At 43.0% G+C, this 18,796-nt stretch overlaps 1 protein-coding gene across 3 annotated transcripts in view; it reads right to left on the reverse strand.

The window, feature by feature from the left end:
- The window catches only part of ITGB6 (integrin subunit beta 6), a 70,104-nt gene extending 64,650 nt beyond the window's left edge, over positions 1-5,454 (reverse strand). The window contains exons 1-5 of one of the 3 annotated variants that reach the window (XM_004266278.3): positions 5,331-5,454; positions 5,147-5,222; positions 4,320-4,399; positions 1,536-1,740; positions 676-922 (exon numbers count right to left, since the gene is read on the reverse strand). In XM_004266278.3, coding sequence (XP_004266326.1) covers positions 676-922; positions 1,536-1,740; positions 4,320-4,399; positions 5,147-5,222; positions 5,331-5,375 — 653 coding nt within the window. In that variant the 5' untranslated portion in view covers positions 5,376-5,454. Of the gene's footprint in view, positions 1-675; positions 923-1,535; positions 1,741-4,319; positions 4,400-5,146; positions 5,223-5,330 lie in introns of those variants that run through there. The other 2 variants (XM_033421790.1, XM_049712025.1) reach the window with 2 other exon arrangements.
- Between the last annotated feature and the right edge of the window lie 13,342 nt (positions 5,455-18,796).

The following is an 18,796-nucleotide window of genomic DNA, read 5'->3' on the forward strand; positions in this document are numbered from 1 at the left end:
AATAGAAGGATATCAAATAATTTTATTTTGACCATGTCATTGATATGTACAGGTAAGTCATCTCAAAGAAACTTGCCCTTGACCATCACCTGGATAATACATGGTTTTAGTAGCCGATCAGAGAATATTATAATGGAGTCATTGCCTAAATTCCTAACGAATTTGACAACAGTGAAGTCTACAAAGGGCTTTTCCAAGCAATAAGAGAAATTCACATCTCCCAAAGTATATCAGAGGTAGCCACAAAAGCTGTTATTTTGGCTGCAATCATTGGAGTGGAGACATATACTCTGAGAAAGTGTGGGTTACTGTCAAATAGCCTCAGAGAGTGGTGGTCATTGAGGATAGAAGGCCTCTGAGGGGCTGGGGAAGGGCTCAGGCCAGTGGAACCTGCAGTGAAAGACTTGGTCCGCTTGTCTGCAGCGCACAAAGCCAAATTTGTCACAGACTGACCTCCGCAGCGAGACGGATGCTGCAGATGCTGTGAGGACCCAAGCTAGAATCAGGTATTAAGTTGACTTCCCCTTGGCTCTGAAAACCTAGGCAACTGAGAGCTGCAGAGATCCAACCGGATGGGAGGGAACTGCCAGGCACTTAGCAAGCTCCTACAGCTCAGAGCAGGGCCAGCTCTACAGGAAATCAGTGTTCAAAGATGCCAGAAAATCATTTACTTACCTGCAAGGGTTGGCGATTTCTTCTGGTGTTGTTTTCATAAAAGGGGAGATGGGTTTTTCTACAAAAGAGCCGAAGCCCAGTCTAAAGTTGCTAGTTAATTTAGACATCTCCTTGGAAAGCAGGGAGCCTAGCTCTTTGATTGTGTTGAGGTCATCATCCATGGAGGCCGAGAGGTCCATGAGGTAGTACAAGTCCACCGGGTAATCCTCGGTCTGGCGAACTTGAACTTGCAGAGTCTGTTCACTGCCTGCAACACCCCCGCAAGAAAAGCAAATCATAAAAACACATGGAGACTTCTTTGTGACTAGGCAATCCCTGGCTGTTTCATTTCAATAAGAACTTACTGAAGATACTTACAATTTCATACACTGTGTGGTAAAGTTTATAAATGAACACACCCATGAAAATCTTTCAGCAGTGAATTTAGAGTAACTGAAGGAGGTGAAAGTTAGGATATTTTATATCTCCTTGGGAGAACTAGCATCCATTTAGATGGAAGATAAGCTGAATTTTTTTTGTGTGTGTGTGGGTTTAGAAAAGAAGAAAATAAAGAGGAGTTTAAAGCTACATTACAACCCTTGAAGAAATGTGAGGTAAGCCTTAGCAACATTTGAGTAATTCAGATGGTTACTATTAGATAAGGCTCTTTTTGGTAACACATTTGGAGTGCAAAGTGACCAATGTGAATAAAGAAAAGTGTTAGCCTAGCAACTCTCTATTTCCTTAAGAATGGGAAATCTGAGTCATCACAAACAATGATATGTAATATGGTACAAGGTGTATTAATGGAATAACAGTATTACTACATGTGATGTTAGATTTATTTACATGAGCCAGTGAGTGTATAAATCATAACATACCTGGTCTCAGTTTAAGAGCCAAGTTTTGAGGGGCAATCTGAACGATGCTGGAACTATTTTTCTGTCTGCCTACACTGAGAGGCTTATTTATAAGTATTTCTACTTGGGAGACAGGGTTTTCGATGAAGGTTAGTTGACATCCTTTAGCTAAAAGATTTGCTGGAGTATCACACCTTTCTCCAACTCCAGATAGATGGGTAAAATTCTAAAAAAAAAAAAAAAAAAAACAATAAAGAGAAAAAGATGACAATAAAGACAAAAAAAGAAGACATTTCTTATGATTACTTTTTGCTTGCTTTCTAGTTAGGCATCTTGTCATAGTATACCATATCCCCACATGCCTGACATTGATTGTAGGTCTTAAGTTATAGCAGAATAACCAGAGAATTCTGCCAGTAAAATTGGAATTTCCTTTAATTATATTCAGGAGAATTCACTTAACAGCTTTCTTTTTTCTTTTTTCCTTTTCTTTCTTTCTTTTTTTTTTAATGCTCACTCCTTTACAACGTCTCCTGTGCTGTGACCAGATCCTTGAAATAGCTGGGTCATAGAGTTGACATGATCGTGTGAATTATCTGTTCAGGATAACCTGTAGGTTTGTGGAATCCTGGGACTGTCCAGACTCTCAGTGTGTCTATTACCAAATCCAGTGACAAAGAGCTTTTTCTGTGGCTTCCTAAAGGGCAAAGATTGTGACATCTCCCTATCTACTCTCTGTCCCAGTTTAATTTATGGATATATTTACCCTTCTATTACAGTATTACTTCACTAAAGTTGACCTCTTGGGGACTTTAAACTCAGGGTCTTAAAGTGTTCCAGTTTAAGGTCTTTTAGAAATTTCTCCAACATTCGGATGTGGGGAAGGGAAGGGAAAGAGAAATTGTGTAAAAGACTGCTTTTCTGTGTAGGACTCGGGAGTTTCCCAGTTCCCCTCTGATCCACCTGGGTATCTGGAGGCAGTGAGATGAAGTGTTTTCAGGCAGAAACGTGGCCATCCAACCCTGGAACACCCAGAACAGAGAGATGCAGTTGAGGGATAAACACCTATCTCACCTAATAGCCACGGCTGCTCTAGAGCAGCTGAGGCTCTGGGCAAGGTTGATCTTGGGGCCTGTTGATTCTCATACTTGGAGAGAAGCAAACCAAGCTCATATTGTTTTTCCTCATTCAGAATTCTAAGCCACTCTTCCTGTTTCACCAACTAAGAAAGCTACATTTCTTTGGAAATTGATTTTTTGAGAATATAATGTGTTATCTATCATCAAGGCATGTGTATATTTGAGGCCTTAGAGAGAGGTAGCAAATTCTGTAACTTCCCATGATGCATCCAAAGCAAACCATGGCTTGACAAAACCTCAGAATCCTTCTTAACACAGTGTCACTGCTACCACCTGTAATCACTCTGTCTGCCAAAAGGTCAGAGGCAGTGTTAACCCTGGAACCTATTTTCTATCTGCTCTAAGCAGGAGCCTAATTTACTTTTTGCTCCAGCTGTCTCTACTGATATCACTACTTCTAACTTCTACTATTTGTTATATCAGTGTGACCTCTCAGAATAATCTGGCCTTCAAATTTGATGAAAATTTGACTACGGAGTATTATCCACAAGCAAAGCTATCCATAGTAACTTAAAAGCCTCTCTTCAATAAGTGCTAAAGAAGCACGTAAGTGAAAATTCTAGAGATGGGCATTTTGTTAGACTGATTTGTTGTTTTATGTCTCTATCATGAAACTAACATTGACTTCTTCAGAGAGTCAATGTCAAAAAATGTGGGGTTTTCGCTCTTTGTATATTCCCAAACCTTCTTTTGATACGTGAGCTCCAAATGGCATAACTGTCTGCCCTTCTGCTTGAGCCCCCTCAGCAGAGGCGATAGCGGGGGAGTGGGCTGTGTCTGTGCTCCGGTCTGCGAGCCCCTCCACGGACACATGTAACCGAAATGTGCGTTTTAACAGTGACAGCCTGGACCTGAGTTAGGCGACCAGGTTTGTTCCCCTTGAACATGCTACTCAATTCTTGCTGAACTTGGCATTCGTATGGTTGGATTTGTGTTTAGATTCTCTTTATGAGATTCAGCAGAGAACTGCTTTCATTCCAGAAAGAGCTAAGGCAGCTCCTTCTTACCAGGAATCATTTACAGATTGCCTAGTCATGTCACAGGAGACACTGATTCTGGATGGCTTGTTATACATTCCCCAATCCCCTTCTGCTACCTTCACGTAGTTTTCAGTTTGATCAGATAAGGAATGTCTGTTTCGGGTTTTGTCATCAGTGTGGTACAGAGTCACCAAGCTCGCATAGTTTTTAAAAGAACTGGATAATGTCTGAACAGTAAAGTTTACCCCAAGCCTAGAACACTTCCCTCAGATCCTAGTAATGATTCAGAAAGGATGCTGGTCCACAGATGGAATACAACTATGATATTGAAATCAAATGTATGTTTGAAAATTATCAACTTCATGATCTCTGGTTACCCAGAGCCTCAGCATTTTACATGTAAGCAATTAGAAATGGCTTTAAAATCAGAGGAGGCATCAGGTTAAATAAAGAATCTTGAGTTACGTATATTTCAGAACACTTTGACATTCATTCTGTCCTCAAATTGCTTTTGAATGTAATCACACAAAGGACACTTGGAATCACAAACGCTTACATTTTCCTTTCCTGATCTGTCTTACTTCTATAACCCTAGAGAAAGCAGGAAGCTATCAGAACACTCAAGGATGGAATTACCGTAAATGTAAGCGCACTTTTTACACACACGCTGAGGTCATTTGTTTTACCTCCTGAGAACACCAGGCACACTGAGGTCCGATGAGTAAGCAGTCCTCACAGGTCTCTGCATCCCCCATGGAACAGCCACCTGTTTTTAAACCCAGCAAGACACAAGGGATTCAGCACACTCTCTGCCACTCCATTCACGAGATCTACGGCTCTTAAGGTACTTGAACAAAACAATACCAAAGTTCATTTCTTAGTCTTCAAAGATCAGTCCTCCAAATGAGAGCAATCCATAGTAAACTTCATATTTTACATCTATCACGTTGAAAGCAGGCATGTCTTAGTAGCCAAAAATAATCACGCTCTTTTTTCTTAAAATATGAAAATATCTTAACGTTCACAAATACAGGATCATCATATTTATCGTCCTCATTCAGTATCACCCCCCTTTAACTTTTTAAAAATTATTCGTACCCATTAAAGAACGCTTCTCTCTTAAATGTACTGTATTTTTATTTAAAAACTAAGTCCCTTTTCTCTCTCAAGGTTATCACTCTCAAGTGGAAGGCCCTGTTGTACAATAAGGTAGCTAGAAAAGTTACCAAAATGGTTGTCACAAGAGTATTAAGAAGTCCTCCTGTGCAGTAGTGCTGTTTAATTCTCTCATTAAGGTGCCCATGCAACCTTTGTATTTATTTATCTTAAGCCCGGAGCATTCGCTGTGGGAACAGCCTTGCGGCTGCCTGTAATTTGTTAAAGTGTTCGTTCAATGGCAAAAGAGCAATTGAACAGATCAAATAAAAAATGACTTCTGATCTAGTTTCTGAATCACACGGCAGGTTTGTCAATCACACTACGAAAGCAATATATTGGAGAACTAAAGTCTTACCTTGTACGTGATCATTCCTTCCTAGAAATAGAAAGAACAGGCAAAGCAGTTCAATCCCCATCCGTTTCAGTTCTCGCTGTGCAGACAGATTAAAAAATGAATTACCTTCAACATTACAAGACTAAAGCTGAACATCGTTAAAAGTCTTTCTTTCTTGAAGTGTAAAATTGTAAATACTACTTACACTGCTTTGAAAAGCAACTTGAGATGTAAATAAAAAAGTTTTCATTAAGACTGAAATGAAAACAGAAGCTACCTGGACAGGTAAAGAAGAAAAGCTGTGCTTAAGAGCAACTTCAGCATGATTTACTTCCTTGTTCTCCTTATAAGGAAGGCAGGTGTACAATCACCAAGAAGGTGGGGAAAATTCATTCAGTAGAAATTTTTGTGTAAATTCTATTAGTCTCTCTGCATCCTAGAGAAAGTTGACACCTTTAGTAAAATATTGATCGATGAACTGTCAAAAGAGCAATTGAAATATGATCTAAAGTTGTTTCTAAAATAATTATAATTTAAGGTAAACAATAAAGATGATAAATAAAACACAAATATGTAAGTTATGTATAAGGAGGGTTTAAAAAATGAGCTAAAGGAAAATACCTGAGATTTTTATGTTCCATTGTTAAATCCTTTCAGAGAATTGAGATGAACTCTGAAAAATAAAAATCATTATTTTATAATTTAGAAGGCAGTCTAGGGAAAGCAAAATACTGTGTTCCCTTGTTTTTTAAGTTGGATGAAAGATATTTTTCCATAAGTATAAAATTCCTATTTAAATGCATTATTAGAAAAAATATAATATTTCAAAATTAGTCTCAAACAATAACAATGGAAACAGAAACAATGGTGTCCAAGATATTGAATCCCTCTCCTCCGCATAGCGACCAAGTTCTCTTTCTCATGTACGGTCCCGGCTCCCAACTCACTACTTGGCACATAGAAGATATTTATTTGTTGAACAGAAAAGTGACACTTTAAAATACAACAATCTATGGCTAATTTCAGGAGTTTGATTATGAATTTTTCCTAATATATTCCAGACAGTGTTTGGGGTTTGCAGATACTGCAAACAAATATTTATTTCGTTGCTCTCCAAACTGCTTGACCTTAGACAGGCTTCTTTGTGGCTTGCTTATGTCCTGGGAGATTATCTTTTAAAGGTATATTTCTAGGCAAGCATGTGAAACTTGTGAAGAGAGAAAACTAATTATAGTCTGCTCAGGTTCTTCTCAGAAAGCTATGTTCAATTTTGAACTCCATCATACACAGGAGTCTGCAAGAACATGGCAAGAATCCTTCAGAGAGAAACCAGAATTATTAAAGCCTTGAGAGGATACCTTTTGGGAGAAAAATACGTTATATGAAATCAGTTGATTTAGGTTGAAGAAGAAAGATTAAGGCACAGATATCTGTGTCCCTCATATTACCCCTGCTTAATACTGGTATCCTGTATTAGCTGTCATTCATGTATTCATTCATTCATCCATTATTCAATAAATATTTATTGAGCGTCTACTTTGTGTTAAGTATTGTTCTAGAAGCAGAGGATATGTCAGTGAACAAAGCCAAGCTCTTGGCCTGTGAAGTATATATTCTAGGCTGGGGAACAGACAGATTCTTAAAATCAGGCTGTCCTAAGGGCTATGAAAAATGATAAACCTGGGTTCAAGAGGAAAGAGGGAGGCTTCCCTGGTGGCGCAGTGGTTGAGAGTCCGCCTGCCGATGCAGGGGACACGGGTTCGTGCCCCGGTCCGGGAGGATCCCACGTGCCGCGGAGCGGCTGGGCCCGTGAGCCGTGGCCGCTGGGCCTGCGCGTCCGGAGCCTGTGCTCCGCAGCGGAAGAGGCCACAGCACTGAGACGCCCGCATACCGCAAAAAAAAAAAAGAGGAAAGAGGGGTAGGAAGGGTGTGTTGTTTTACTAGCCTACGTACAGACTTCCACCCCAGCCCTAAAATCCTAGTTGTGCTGCCTTGTTTACTATCTGTCCTCAGTCACAGCCCCTGTGATGTGCACTCCCTCTCCTACCTCCAAGGCTGAGCAACACCATTTGTGCTGTCTGGAGGCGTGTGCTTCTTCCTCATTCTTCTCACTTGGCTGACTCAGCTCTTGTCCAGGTCTCAGTACAGACATCAACGCCCTTAGGGAGACCTTTTTGGTCTCGCCAGGCCTCCCTTCCTGTGGACTTTCCCCAGGATGGCCCTTTCCAATTTGCTTGTAGTTGCCAAGATCCTTGCCTCTCTCCCCCAGTAGACTGTGAAGTTCTTTAAGGCACTGATTTATTCAACAAGTATTTATTGAATTCTTTACTATGTCTCAGGCAGGGACAGTGTCTCAGTTATCTTTCTATTCCCAGCAAGTCGCATAATGCCAGACTTTGTAAGTGGTCAATTAATATTCATCAGCTAAATGGATACATTTTTTGTCTTGGCTGTCTAGTATTTTACCTGTGCCAAAGCAGCGACTCCATGAATATTGAGTAAACAGATGTGTAAATGAATAAATGGTTTTAGAAGACACGCAGTGAGCGCAGATAGGAGAGAGGAAAGACGTCCCCTGCTTGCGTTGTGAGGAAGCTGAGTAAAGACTTAAAATGCAGGGTGGAGGACAGGGGCAGAACTGAAGAGAACATACAAAGTCGAACAACGCTACAAGAAAACCTCCATCCACTCTGTTTTTATCTTGGCACCACCGTGGAGAATCCATGGCAGGTTATTCGGCGCGGGGGAAGTATTCTGGCTTCCTGAATACTTCCTGTGGTGTTGGTGCCCTCTCCTGGAAAGTACCCATCCATGCCCCTGGGGGTGCAGGGAGCCCTACGTGTTCCATAAACTGAACAGCGCTGCATAAACCCGCCCGAAGGAAAACGCTGTCCCCTTAGCCAAGCCAACCAGATTAATTACCTCTGTTTCTGTATATATATGGAATTTAAACTGGGAAATACAGACTAAAACTGGGCTTCAATAATGGGAGCTGAAGCTGGCAGAGAGAGGACCTCAGGTGGAAGGAAAAGTGAGACCTCTGGAGTGAGTCCATACTAGGAAGAATCGGCAGCTACGAGGAGACAGAAGCCCAAGGCAGAGGAAATCTATAATGAGTAGACAAGGGGGTGGGTTGAGCGTATCACTAGTCAGAGCAGCCGAGAAGGGCCCCTGAGTCACATGAATGGAAAACACTAGAGTTAGACCCACAGACTTACTTTGCCGAGGGGAAGGAACACGGCCCAGGCCGACAGCTGCCATGATTCCAAATGCCCTTCCAGATTGGATCTTTCTGAGGCCCAGCCCTTCCTGGGTTTCCCCAGGATCTTGTCTCTTGGAACAATGTGTATTCTTAGAACAAATTCCCATTGCTTATGGGTTGTTGAGGGTGTCTCTGTATTTGTTAAAATCGAGAGATCCTAAGTCACACCATTTAGATTTTCAGACAGGCTGCTTGGGCCCATAGGATAGAATCCTACCATCCCAAATGCTCAGAGCCCCAGCTGGGGACTCTGACTCCATCTGGGGGCCAAGACGTCTGAGCTGAGGCGTGGGTGGGATAGCAGAGCACCACACAGCCCAGGGAAGCCACGTCGCCTGCACTCCTCTCTTCAGCTGCCTTCTGCTTCTGAGATTGTCTTCAGTGGAACCCTGACCTCAGGAACCCATCTGACTCACTGTATTTGGCTTGGGTCTCTCCCGGACCCAGCCCATCATTCACATCAGAGAATAACCATCTAGGGTCAGCTGGGCCAGCCCCAGGGCACCTGAAAACACTCCTGGGAGAGCAAACACTGAGTAAACCTGGCTGGGAGCCAATTTGAACTGCAGTGACCTTAGTGATGACTGCCAGCTCTTGGGATGGCCTTGCTATGTTACCAGCTTTCTTTCAAGTACCAGTGACAAGTCTCCCTCCAGTTGTCTTTCTATGAAGCATTTCATGGTGAGTAGCTGAAAGGAAACGTAGAAATGAATGCTATCCCTTTGTGTCTGGCACTGCTGTAACTGTGTTTGTGATACACTGCATGGCGGGCTGTCCACAGGATGCTATGACTGACCTCAGATGTGTGTAACTTGGGGGCACAGAATCTGGAAGTGGACACCTTCATTTCACATTTCAAGATCTTTAGAAAAATTCTTTTAAAGAAGGATGTGCGGGGCTTCCCTGGTGGTGCAGTGGTTGAGAGTCCGCCTGCCGATGCAGGGGACACGGGTTCATACCCCAGTCCGGGAAGATCCCACATGCCGCGGAGCGGCTGGGCCCGTGAGCCAAGGCCGCTGAGCCTGCGTGTCCGGAGCCTGTGCTCCATAACGGGAGAGGCCACGACAGTGAGAGGTCTGCGTACCGCAAAAAAAATAATAATAATAAAAATAAAGAAGGATGTGTAACAGTTTCCTGTCACCTTAGTGTGTAATGCCCACAACACGCTAAGTGCTAGAGAAATTTTTTGTGGCCTGGGACTTACATTCTAGTCTGGAGTTTACTTTTTTTAATTTGATAAAATATACATAACATAAAATTTATCATTATACCTGTTTTCAAGTGTATCGTTCATTGGCATCAAGTGCATTTACATTGTTGTGCAACCTTCACTGTCCATCTCTGGAAATTTTTCATCATTCCAAACCAAAGCTCTGTATCCATTAAGCAATAAGTTCCCATTTCCCCCACCCCCTATCCCCCGGAAACTACCATTCATTCTACTTTCTGTCTCTATGAATTTGAGTGTTCTAGGTACTTCATATAAGTGGAATCATACAATGAAGCCTTTTTTGTTTGTCTTATTTCCCTTAGCATAATGTTTTCAAAGTTTATCTACATTGTAGCTTGTAGCAGAATTCCATTCCTTTTTAAGGCTGAACAATATTCCATTGTGTGGATATACCACATTTTATTTATCATTCATCTGTCGCTGGACATTTGGGGTGTTTTCACCTTTTGACTATTGTGAATAATGCTGCTATGAATATTGGTGTACAGTATCTGAGTCTACTCCTACTGTATGTCCTTGGGGATAGCACGTATCTCTCGGCACTTTAGTTTCTAGTCTGTGAAATAGTGATAATATCCACTTTTCAGGATTATGGTGAAGATTTAATTATACCATTCTGGAATGAATCCAGATTGGGTAGGGCCTGAAGATTGTATAATTTGGGGGACCCTGTTTAAGAAAAGGGATGCAAATGGGAAATAAATTGGATATAAAAGTGTATATTCATTTAAAGTGAGAAAGAGAGAGGGGGAAAGATAAAACAAAACCATGACAGCAAATTACTGAAGCCTTAGAGTTTCCAGGCCCTTTCTTCTTGATATCACATTAGGTAAATTAACCAGAAATGCTTACCCAGAAATGCTTCCTAGTGGCAATCTGGCTTCCCATCCCCACCTGGAGCCACCTGCAGCTCCCAGGCACCTGGGCAAGCTAGGGGCTGGGACTGAGGCTCCGTCTGTTTATGGTAAATCCCCATCTGACTTCACTCAGGATTTGTGTTTATCGTAGATAGCTTTATTGGGCACTTCCTTCGTGTCAGGCGTTGTTCAATATTTTCCTAGTGTTGACCTATTTCATTCTCACAATACCCCTCAGAAGTAGGAACTGTTTGACCTCCATTTACCAGATGAGGAAACTGAGGCAGGAGAAGCTATGGAACTTGCCCACCGTTGCAACGCTGCTCAGGCAGCAGAGCCCTGGAGACGGATTTCTCCCCCAAGTCCGAGCTCCACATCACCGTGCAAACTGCCTCCTGGTACATAAGAGATGTTTGGAGAATCCTAAAGCGGCTGCCAGCAAGAAATTAAATTCCCCAAGGAACATTTAGATAAGCCTGTCTCTCCATCTCTAGACCCCTCGTTCCAGCTCTGTATCCAGCTGTCTCCCCTTTGGTTTGCTTGTTGTTCATCCTGTGGCTCATTCACCACCAAAAACGAGACAGAAATGTGGTCCTGGATTGTACAACATTTTTCTTATTCCTCCTTTGATTTACATCCGTAAAGTCACTTAAAAGCAAAGGAAACAAAACCTGTTGCCCTTCAGGGGACGGTGACAGCGCTGGGCCTGGCCTTGTGTCCAGGAGAGGGCGGTGGCCGGCATTTCCTGTGGACCGGCGATGACTCCGGATTGATTAACTCCTGGGCCTCCGGTGGCAGCCACCCTGCACCTCACTCTGGAGCGCAGGAGTCAGTCACCTACTAGGAAAAGGAGGACGGTTCTCCCTCGGCAAGTCTGATGCCAATCTTGTACGTCAGACCTGCTTGGGAAAAGTACTCAAGGAAATTGTTAGGGAACTTATTTTGAAATCCTAAAAGAACTGAGCTCCTTCTGTCTTTGAGCTGTGGAATAAATCCACAGATGAGATTCTCCATAAAATATCAGAGAATATGAGTTTAATCTGCTTTGACTCTCAGAACGACTCTCTCTTCGTTGCCCGTTTCCCCATCTATGAAGCAAATGGTATGTCATGGCAGGAAGTCCATGTGAACAGACAGAAACGTTGATTGCAGAGTAATTCACTCATTCACAGCTTGCAAAACTGCTGAGCACTCTTTTCTCTTTTCCTTTCAAAAGATAACTCTAGCAGTCTCACCCGACGTTAGGATTCCTTCGTTTTAAGCAAAGTTTTTCTTTTTTTTCTGATGAGCACCATCTCTTACGTCTGGGGTTGCCATGGGGTGGACATTATTAGCAAAAATAAGCTCTGATTCTTCATTCGTTCATTCACTCACTCACTCATTCAGGAAGTATCTACTGAGATCCTACTACTTGCCAGGCACTGTTCTGGGAACACAGTGTTGATTAAAACTACCAAGGTCTCTGCCTCGTGGAGCCTGTGTTCCTGTAGGAGAGACAGACAGTAGACACCCAAACAAATAAAGATGTCAGATGGTGATCTGTGCTGAACAAAACAAAGAATGGTAAGAGGTCAGAGAGTGAGCAGGGTGTGGTGGCCAGGGAAGCCTCTGATAAGGTGACATGAGTACAAGGTCCCCCTGGCAGGAGTGTCTGGGGACAAGCAAGGCAAGGTGGCCGGTGAGACTGGAGAGGAGTGACGGGTGATCACAAAGAGGTAACAGGGGACCAGCCAGAGAGGCACAGGGACAGTGAAGAGCTGTCACCAGAGCCCCGTGGGCCACGGTCAGGACTCTGGATTTGTATTCTGAGCGTGAAGGGAAGTTTTTATGGGGTTTCAGTGGCTGATGATATAGCTTATGTTCTGAAAGGACCCCTCTGAGGAGACTCTAGAAGCAGCAAGGATAAAGCAGGGAGACCTATCAGAGGCCATTTCAACTTTTGAGGCCAAAGATGAAGGCTTGGACGAGGAAGGTTGTGAGAAGTGATTGGTTTCTGGATATACTCCCAGGGCAGACAGGATTTACAAATGGATTGCTTGTAGGGAAGGAGAGAAAGCGGGGGCTCAAGGATGACTCCAAGAGTAATGGAGGCTCCCACGTGGTAACCCCACCATCACCAGCAGGTTTCTCCAGGTGTGTCAGAGACACGTGGTCTAGTGCATGCCCATCAAAAGAGTCACAGTGAGCTCTAGTCAACTCTCATAACCCATGAAATGATAATCGTGCAAAAGGTGTTCTGTGGCAGAACAGCAAAGGCCAGAACTACGCAGGAAGTGCTCTAGGGTGAGACCGTCTACACGCTTGTGTTGCCAGCATTCCTTCAGTCCAGTGAAAGTGTGATTAGCTGGCATCTTCTATTCTGGAATTCACTGTGACTTGGTTTGCGAGAACAAAAGAAAACCTGCAGTATCCCTGTGGTCCTGCAGCCCTCTCTGGCTGCACAGGTAGACTACTGGGGTCAGCTTCAGTAGCAAAAGAGTCTGTCCTAACAGATTAAAAAAAAAACATATTCCTGGGGCTTCCCTGGTGGCACAGTGGTTGAGAGTCCGCCTGCCGATGCAGGGGACACGGGTTCGTGCCCCGGTCCGGGAAGATCCCACATGCCGTGGAGCGGCTGGGCCCGTGAGCCATGGCCGCTGAGCCTGCGCGTCCGGAGCCTGTGCTCTGCAGCGGGAGAGGCCACAGCAGTGAGAGGCCCGCGTAGCGCAAACAAAACAAAACAAAACATATTCCTCATTAGGCCACTGTAGGAAGGCAGGTGAGATGGACATATTATACATTAAAAAAAGAATCTTGCAAAGTAGGATTTCAGACTTCTTTTCACCTTAAAGAGGCAGTTTATGAAGCCGCAACACTAAAGAAGCTTGTTATTCTTTAAAAAGCTGGGGGAAATGGTGACCAATGATGACGTCTGAGGAATATCCTTGAGGAGGTCCATGGATGGTTTATTTCAACTGCCATTTTAGGGACCTCTCTGATTGTGGCTATGCCCACTCACTGAATCCTATCAGTACGTTTATAAAAATCGGATAGGGAAAAGGACTGAGTGTGACGCAAACACCCTAATCGTTAAAAAGACCAAACAGTAAATTATTCTAAAAAGCTATTCAAAATTAACCGGATTAGAAGAGGTGAAAGAAGGAACACCTTTAAAAGCAAACTCTGCTGGCATCTAATTAAAAGGTAAGTTGGATTTTTATACAACAGAAGCAATGAATCTATATATTGCTGGGTGTAATTACTTTCAGACAAAAAGTGGCTCCAATGAGCTGTCAGATGTGAGAGGCTAGTTTGAGGGAGTATGACAGCCGCCCGCCTGTCCTGCGACCTGTCATCTCAGCACCACTCTGGGTGAAGCTGTGTTTGCAGATGGCCCTTCCAGATGCCACTGACGGGAGAGTGACAGGGTTTCAACCCATGCCTGGTGCAGCGAACGGCTCAACCGTAGTTTCAACATTCATTAAGAATTTTCTGGGGACTTCCCTGGTGGTCCAGTGGTAAACAATCCGCCTTGCAATGCAGGGGATGTGGGTTCAATCCCTGGTCAGGGAACTAAGACCCCACATGCCGCGGGGTAACTAAGTTCATGCGCCACAACTACTGAGCTCGTGCACATCAACCAGAGAGCCCGTGCACCCTGGAGCCTGTGTGCCACAACTAGAGAGAGAAAACCCACACACCACAACTAGAGAGAAGCCCGCTCGCCGCAACGAAGAGCTTGCGCCACAAGGAAAAGATCCCGCGTGCCACGACTGACCCAATGCAGCCAAAAAAAAAAAAAAGAATTTTCTTCATATCGACTTCAAAGTTTTAAAGTTCCGACCCAAACACATATAGTGAAAAATTCTGGCAGGAGAAAACTGCTGTTAGTTGCATATATTTTGGGAGGTCTGGGGGGCAAATATTCCTTACACATGGATGAAGTTATGGTATCTTGGAAACCCGTAGAGTCGTGTCCAATAGCATGGAAAATGCAGCTGTGAGCCCTGGTCTCAGTCCAGACCTTGGTGGATGACTGGCCGTTTGCTGCATGGTATAATCTATAGAAATGGTTTGGAGCCTAAACTTCAGGCAATCAAGGGTGAGGAAGACAGGATTTAAATGTTAACCTACAGAATGACTTATTTTTATGTATGTCCCTAGAGGAAGAGCACTGAATCAAGTATGGACTTTAGATAATAATCATGTATCAATATTATTTCCCAAACTGTACTCCTTGCCCTAAAAGTGAAATGTTCTGGTAGTTTAGTTAATATAGACTATTAAATCTCCCCTATTAGAAATTGGCGGTACACACTCGTCTATTAAACACCCTAAGAAGCCCCACAGTGAAGAAAATTGCTTACCTTTGTTTAACAATTAAACAAAAAGTAAGCCTTTTTTCCTCCATGTACTTATTAGCATTTCTACCTGATATGGTTTCAGGGGTGCTTGAAGAGAGTACAGATGTACTGAAAGTTTTATGAAATTTTACCTATCCTGCTGTCAAGGAGACCCAGAATCAATTAAAAAATTGTAAAAAAAAAAAATTGTCGCCAGATTTCTTAAGAAAATCCTGATGTGAATTCATTTGTTTCCTGCTGCATTGTGAATGCATTATCCAATTCAAAGACCTTTCAAGATGGATCTTCTTGGAGAAAGTTCTTTTTTCTGAGGGAAGTCCAGAGGGCAGTTCCATTTAGATGATAGTTCAGATGAAGTACTTGGAGTAGTGATGACTCATCGCTAAACTCTTACCCAGGTCTTGACCTTGATTACTTAAAAGCCCAAACATTACAGTCTTAAGCTAGGCTAGCTTCCCTTGTGAAATGGATTCCAAGCACCGCTGTATGTTGCTGTCCTATAATACACTCTCCCCTGAGCAGAGGGCACCCCGTTGCTGCATGAGTCAACCCCTTTGCCTATTCCTTTTTGAGCTGTTGAGCTCATCTTCAAGCTCTCATCTGTCTGTCTATCAAACCAACCCATCTTGCTTGCAGAAGGTCTAGAAGAGTAGTTCCCTTAAGACGACAGCATCCTCTCCTTTGGGTAGGAAGCTTCTCTTCAGGTGAGAAAGCGTGCGACAATTTGTTACAAATCTGTTTCTTTCCTGCTTTCTCAGGGTCTTAGGACACACGGCTTCAGGCAAGGTGGGAACAGCCTGCTTGAGTCTGGATCTCTGCTCTTGATGTCATCATTCTCCTGAAAAACCTCTCTTCGTACAATGGTCAGTTTCATGTCCTTCTTTAACAATAAAAGTGCTATTCTCTCATTGAGATGGGAATCTAAGTGAATATATAAGAAACATAATTTGTCTACCTTGTGGAGTGTCAAAATAGCAGAGTCATTGTAACTCATTCTGCTTGATTTGCCAAAAAAGAAGGTAAAATACAATGTAGGTGTTAAAAAAAATTGAATCTAGTAGCAGATTTTGGACAACCTTACCCTAAAAATATAGCATCAAAATATAGCATCTAGGACTTCCCTGGTGGCGCAGTGGTTAAGAATCGGCCTGCGAATGCAGGGGATATGGGTTCGATCCCTGGGCCGGGAATATCCCACATGCTGCAGAGCAACTGAGCCTGTGCACCACAACTACTGAGCCTGCTCTCTAGAGCCCGTGAGCCACAACTACTGAGCCCGCATGCCACAACTACTGAAGACCGTGCGCCTAGAGCCCATGCTCTGCAACAAGAGAAGCAATGAGAAGTCCGCGCACCACATGGAAGGTAGCCTCCGCTCTCTGCGACTAGAGAAAACCCGTGTGCAGCAATGAAGACCCAATGCAGGAAAAATAAATAAATAAAATAAATTTTTTAAAAAGTTTGTTTAATAAAGGTTCTTGATTTATAAAAATATATATATAGCATCTAAAAAATATAGCATCATCTTAACTTTAAACAAAATTATTTAGCCTATTTCATGGAACACTGCAAATACTAATTCCTCGGTCTTGATACTCGCTGTAAAACAATAATTGCTAACGATGGCTCTTACGATGTGCCAAGCACTGTTCTAAATCTTTATCGCACTGTGAGGTACTGAAATTTTCCCCATTTAAAAAATAATATTTACTTTTAATTTAATTTAATATTTTAGAAGAGTTTTAGATTAGTACGGCGAGTTCCCATATACCTCACACCAGTCTTCTCTCTTTTTCCCTATTAGTAACATCTTACATTAGTATAGTACATTTGTTACAGTTAATAAACCAATACATTATTATTATCTGAAGTCCAAACTTTATTTAAATGTCCTTAGTTTTTACTTAATGTCCTTTTTTGATTGAAGAATCCAATCCATGAATAAAAAACAGGGACCTACTGTATAGCACAGGGAACTATATTCAATATCTTGTAATAACCTGTAATGAAAAAGAATCTGAAAAAAAAAAAATCCCATCCAGAAAACCACATCACATCTGTTGTCACGTCTCCTCAGGCTCCTCTTGAATTCTCTCCATCATACAAAAGGAAAAAATGTGGCCCAGAGAGAGGCTGAATAACTTACCCATGGTCTCATAGTTACTAAGTGGAAAAGTTGGCCTCAAATCTAGGCAGTCTGACTCCAGGCATGTGGTTATCCTTTGTCTATTGTTACCCTAGTAGTATTATTTCAGCACGAATTTCTTAAGTTATTTGTCAGCTCAGGCAGCAGAGAGGTGAGCATACCTGATCCAGGTGTCCCTAGTCTGGGACTGGCCATAGTCACATGGGCAGTTTTTAGTAATAGGACAATAGCTCCCTGATTCTCAGAGCCTTGAGTAGATAGATTCTGGAGGAAGCCAGGTGGCTTAAAACAACTGAAATTTATTTTCTCACAGTTCAAAAGGTCAGAAGTTCAAAATCAAGGCGTTGGCAGGGTTGCTTCCTTCTGGAGGCTCTGAGGGAGAGTCCGTTCCATGCCTCTCTCGTCGCTTCTGGTGGCGGCCAGCAACCCTTGGCATTTCTTGACTTGTAGACTCATCACTCCTGTGCCTTCTCTTCACACGACCTTCTCCTCTGTGTGTTCTCCTTCTCTGTGTCTTTTCCTCTTCTTATGAAGACGCTTGTCATTGGATTTAGGGCCCACCCAATAATCCAAGATAATCTCATCTCAAAATCCTTCACTTAATTACATCTGCAAAGACCCTTTTCCAGATAAGATCACAGATTCTGGGTGGACATATCTTTTGATGGGACCACCATTCAAACCGCTATAGGAGCCGGTAATGCACACAGCGTTGTTGTGAGGATGAAATGAGATAAAATTACATTAGATACCTGATGCTGGCTTAGACATGTTTCAAACACAGCCGCCCTTTTTATTATTACTCTTTTGCACAATATGAGGCCCCCATTACAAAAGTGTTAACTTAGGTAAATGTCTCAACTGAAATAAATTCATTCATCTATGTCTAGTTTATATGACTATTATTATCCTTAATAATTGCTTCATATTGTGGTCTTCTTAGTTTCTAACATATAGCCCTGCCAGGAACTTCACAAGGTTGAATTCAGCCTTTCATATACGTTTTCTATGTGCTAAGGAGTGAGGGGCATCCTCAGTCAACACTTTTTAGCTAATGACACTTGTCAGAAGCACTGAAGGACTTTAAGCTTATAAATGATCTCCTCTTCAAGAGAATTACGAGCCAGGGTGCTGATGAATGAATTTCCTGTCCGTTGCCCAGGCTGATAGACATGCAGCAGAAAAAACAGCTGGAAAGTCTTAGCTGTTTCTCTGCCCTTTGGTTACCCTCTGCAGTCATTGCATGCAGCAACCCCACTTTCTGATCTAGATCTTTATCTTGGGGACAGAGTTACAACTCACTCCAACCCCACTGCATTGCGTTGCTTCTCCACCCCCCGCCCGCCCGCACTGTCTCCTGCGGTCACTTCTGGCAGCCACAGGGCTCCGAGCTGGCTTCGCTGAATTCCTTCTGCATTTGTCAGAGAGCCACAGTCTCAGAATGTTAGGGCAGCAGGAAGGGCCTTTAGAAAGCCAAGTCCAACCCCACTCCATTGTCTCTCCGACCCTTTCTTCAGTCAGTCACTAGATTCGTACTGAGCCTCTACCCTGGGTAAGGCATGATGCTCGGTGCTAGTTACAGAGCAGCTTCCCAGAGCGACAGTGGGTCACCTCCACATTGCTGAGTAAGCATCCAGATGATCTCCCATGAGTGCTGATAACTTATGTTTTACTTAGAAACAATTCTTTAATATATGTGTTCTTCTCCTGAGGTCTATCTTTTAACAGCACCTTTGCGGGGGGGAGGGGGGGAGGTCCATGACCTTGGAAGGGGAAATGAGTTGTGTCGTTTGCACTATCACAAACTGAAATTAAACATTTCCTTCATTATA

Source organism: Orcinus orca, chromosome 7 (genome assembly GCF_937001465.1).
Source record: "Orcinus orca chromosome 7, mOrcOrc1.1, whole genome shotgun sequence".
Lineage (NCBI taxonomy): Eukaryota > Metazoa > Chordata > Mammalia > Artiodactyla > Delphinidae > Orcinus > Orcinus orca.